General features: G+C 36.3%; 1 protein-coding gene across 1 annotated transcript; it reads left to right on the top strand.

Annotated features, from left to right (window-relative positions):
* Positions 1-611: 611 nt before the first annotated feature.
* Positions 612-2,915, top strand: LOC112722764 (uncharacterized). The gene is made up of 3 exons (XM_025773908.3): positions 612-1,416; positions 1,507-1,775; positions 2,008-2,915. Exons 1-3 carry the CDS (start codon positions 1,122-1,124, stop codon positions 2,653-2,655), a joined length of 1,212 nt encoding a protein of 403 aa, XP_025629693.1. The 5' UTR covers positions 612-1,121; the 3' UTR covers positions 2,656-2,915.
* The last annotated feature ends 572 nt before the right edge of the window (positions 2,916-3,487 follow it).

The raw sequence follows: 3,487 nt of genomic DNA, 5'->3' as shown, positions 1-3,487 counted from the left end.
CATATAATTGATTAAATTATGTTATTTTTGTTAAAATTCGACTAGACAAATTAATTTGACCGAAAAATAGTGAATTAAATCTTGAATTAGTCTAAATTAATATTGTTTTTTTATAAAAAATGACTACAATATTCTCATTATAAAAAATGACTAAAATACTCTTATTATATATCTTAATTTTAAAAATTTTAAATTTTAGCCCTTTATTTCTCTACCAGAGTTTTTAATATATATATATATATATATATATATAGGAGTGTTTTAGTTATTTTCTATAATAAGAGTATTGTAATAATTTTTTATAAATAATAATATTAATTTAGACTAGTTTAAGATTTGATTTACTATTTTTTTGATCAAATTAATTTGTTTGACATAATTTTGACAAAAATAATACGATTTAATCGATTATATGTGTTAAATTTTATATAATAAAAAATATATTTAAAAAAAGATGTTTTAGAGACTCCTAACAAAAATTAGATATATGAAAAGAGTATTTATAGTGTTAGTGAAAGTGAAAAATAAAAAGGGAGAGGAAGGAAGCTAAGAAAGAGCACACGAGTGTTTTAATATGTAATAAAAAGGTATAATTTTTGTGTGGGGTAAAAGAGACACGAGTGTATGGTTTAGGTGAATAAGAATAATAAAAATAGTGAAAATAGTTGAATATGTATGTATGGTGGAAGAAAGGTCCAACGGCACCGCTCTGGGGCTGTAGCCACCCTGTCTTGTTCTTGAGATGTCATTTTCTGATCTTAAAAACACTCTTAGGGCAAGCATACTACCCTCATCCCCATGTAGGGCCTGAAAGCTATGTAGATCTTTCTATTAACTCCCATCCTCTCTCTCCTCTTTTTTCTCAACACCTATTTAAAACACACGCCCCATTTTCTCTTCTTTTTATATATTAACTCTGCCTCAAACACCCAGTTTAATTTCTTCAATTTCTACATTTTAACCATCAATCTCTTATCTCTGCCTAACACCACTGCACCACCCAATTCGTACAACTATTACACTCTCTAAGTATAAAGACAGAGAGAGAAATTAAAGGGGGTCCAAACTCGAAGCACCAACTACTACTACTACGATAGATATAGTATTATTATCAGTGTTGGATGGCAATTGCAGCGCCGAATTCATCTCCGACGATGAGTCTGAGTCACAGCCACAGCCACGAGGACGGAGGGACAACGACGGCGGCGTCCACCACGAACGACAACCTGAACGGGAACGGGAAGCAAGAGGATGATGATCACGAGCATGACATGGTGATGCCGGGGTTTCGTTTTCACCCGACAGAAGAAGAGCTGGTGGAGTTCTACCTTCGCCGTAAGGTGGAGGGCAAACGTTTCAACGTTGAGCTCATTACTTTCCTTGATCTTTATCGCTATGACCCTTGGGAGCTTCCTGGTATAGCTTCCCTTTTCTTCACGCAATTCAATTCAATATATATACACCTTGAATCTTGTTGTTTGTTTACAATTTTGCCTTAATTGGCAGCTTTGGCGGCGATAGGAGAGAAGGAGTGGTATTTCTATGTGCCTCGAGACAGAAAATACAGAAACGGAGATCGTCCGAATCGAGTGACGACGTCGGGTTATTGGAAGGCAACGGGAGCAGATAGGATGATAAGGACGGAGAATTTCAGGTCCATCGGCCTCAAGAAAACCCTAGTTTTCTACTCTGGGAAAGCTCCTAAAGGCATCCGTACAAGTTGGATTATGAACGAGTACCGTTTGCCCCAACACGAAACTGAACGATACCAAAAGGTACTTCCTTTTCGATCCATCATATCTTTATATTCAAACATCCAAGAAATCAACGAAGCTAGATAGTAGGGAGCTAGAGGGAATCGAATCATGGTTATTAATTAAATGGTGGTAGGAATAAATACAAGAGTTGGCAGAATATTAAAGTTAGCACCGCTAGTAATTATGACGACTACACCATCTCCATGCATCAAATTTGAAATTTGAAAATTAATGAATTAAATTTATGCAGGCGGAGATATCGCTGTGCCGGGTTTACAAGAGAGCTGGAGTTGAAGATCATCCATCGTTGCCGCGGTGTCTGCCAACAAGGGCTCCATCTTCAAGAACTGTTGATCACCAGAAGAACAAGCAGCAGCCTCACAACGATCAACTCAACATGGGATTTGGGGGGAACACCGCCGATGGAGCTTCTGATAATCGTGATCATGATGTAACCACCGCTCTCGCCCTCTCCAAACACAACACAAATAATACTAATAATGCTTATCGTGCTCCTTCAATGGGACTCCCACCGCTGCTTCTTCCCTTGGACGACGAAGCCGCCTTCGTCCTCATGCAGCAGCAGCACCATGCTGGCCCTTCTTCCGGCACCACCATGATGGATGATCTCAACAGGCTTGTAAGCTATCAACACCAGTACTACAACAGCAGCAGTAGCAGTAGTAACAATAATAATCCCAATCATCATCATCACCTGTTAATGCATCAACAACAACAACAACAACAACAACAGCAGCAGCAGCAAAATCCTCCTGCAATAATGTCTCTGAATAACACTCCTTCTCCGCTTGCAACCGCCTTCTCTGACCGCCTGTGGGAGTGGAATCCACTCCCGGAGGCCAACCAGCGGCAGTACAGCAACATGTCCTTCAAGTAATAATAATCATGCAATATTATTAATATATTTATTTATATATTATGAACTGCACATACATATAGAGACAATTATCTGTCCTAATTTCCATCCTATCAACTCTCTATATATGTTCCCAGCAGCTTGTTTATTATTTCCTTACTCTAATTCATCTTCTGCTGCGATGCATGCTAGCTATCTCTTAGATTGATTCCAATAACATAATCATTGTATGACTCTTATTCATCACATTTCAATATATCTATCTATGGATATTATGTTGATGATGATTGTAGTGCCTGCTACTAGTACTCTATATGTTAGGGTTTTAATTAATTAATTTTAAGTACGCCAGTTTCTATTATTGTTTACACAATTTCAATTCTCCATTTGAATCAAGTTGGGATAGAAAGGGTACGGCATCTTTTAATTTGTAATTTGCTTAGCTTGTAGTTTAATTTCATCTAAAATGGGGCTATAGCTTCATCTAATTTGTGTTTTTTTAAGAATTCAGACATCATAATATATGTCTGCATGTTCTGATTTGAGAATTAAAAGAAACATTTATAGATAGAGAGAAAGGAAAATGCTAAAGAGTAGGAAAACGAATAAATTGGTATTAGTCTTACCATTACCCATGATTGGTTAATTATCCACCCAGGATTATATATAGTGGTGGAATTCTTTGTTATTCTCCTTATTTTTTAACTTGTTTCTCTAATTTATTGGTTAGTAACTAACTTTCTAAGCACTTTTACAAATTGGGTTTTGCCATTTTCTACTAGCTACCTAGCATATATATCCACAAATAAAATATTCGTTACTATTGTGTGTGTCACTAAATTTTATTATTATA

The sequence above is a fragment of the Arachis hypogaea genome, chromosome 11 (genome assembly GCF_003086295.3).
Source record: "Arachis hypogaea cultivar Tifrunner chromosome 11, arahy.Tifrunner.gnm2.J5K5, whole genome shotgun sequence".
In the NCBI taxonomy this organism is placed as follows: domain Eukaryota; kingdom Viridiplantae; phylum Streptophyta; class Magnoliopsida; order Fabales; family Fabaceae; genus Arachis; species Arachis hypogaea.
The sequence above is the reverse complement of the archived record's forward strand: the minus strand, read 5'-3'. Positions and strand labels throughout refer to the sequence as shown.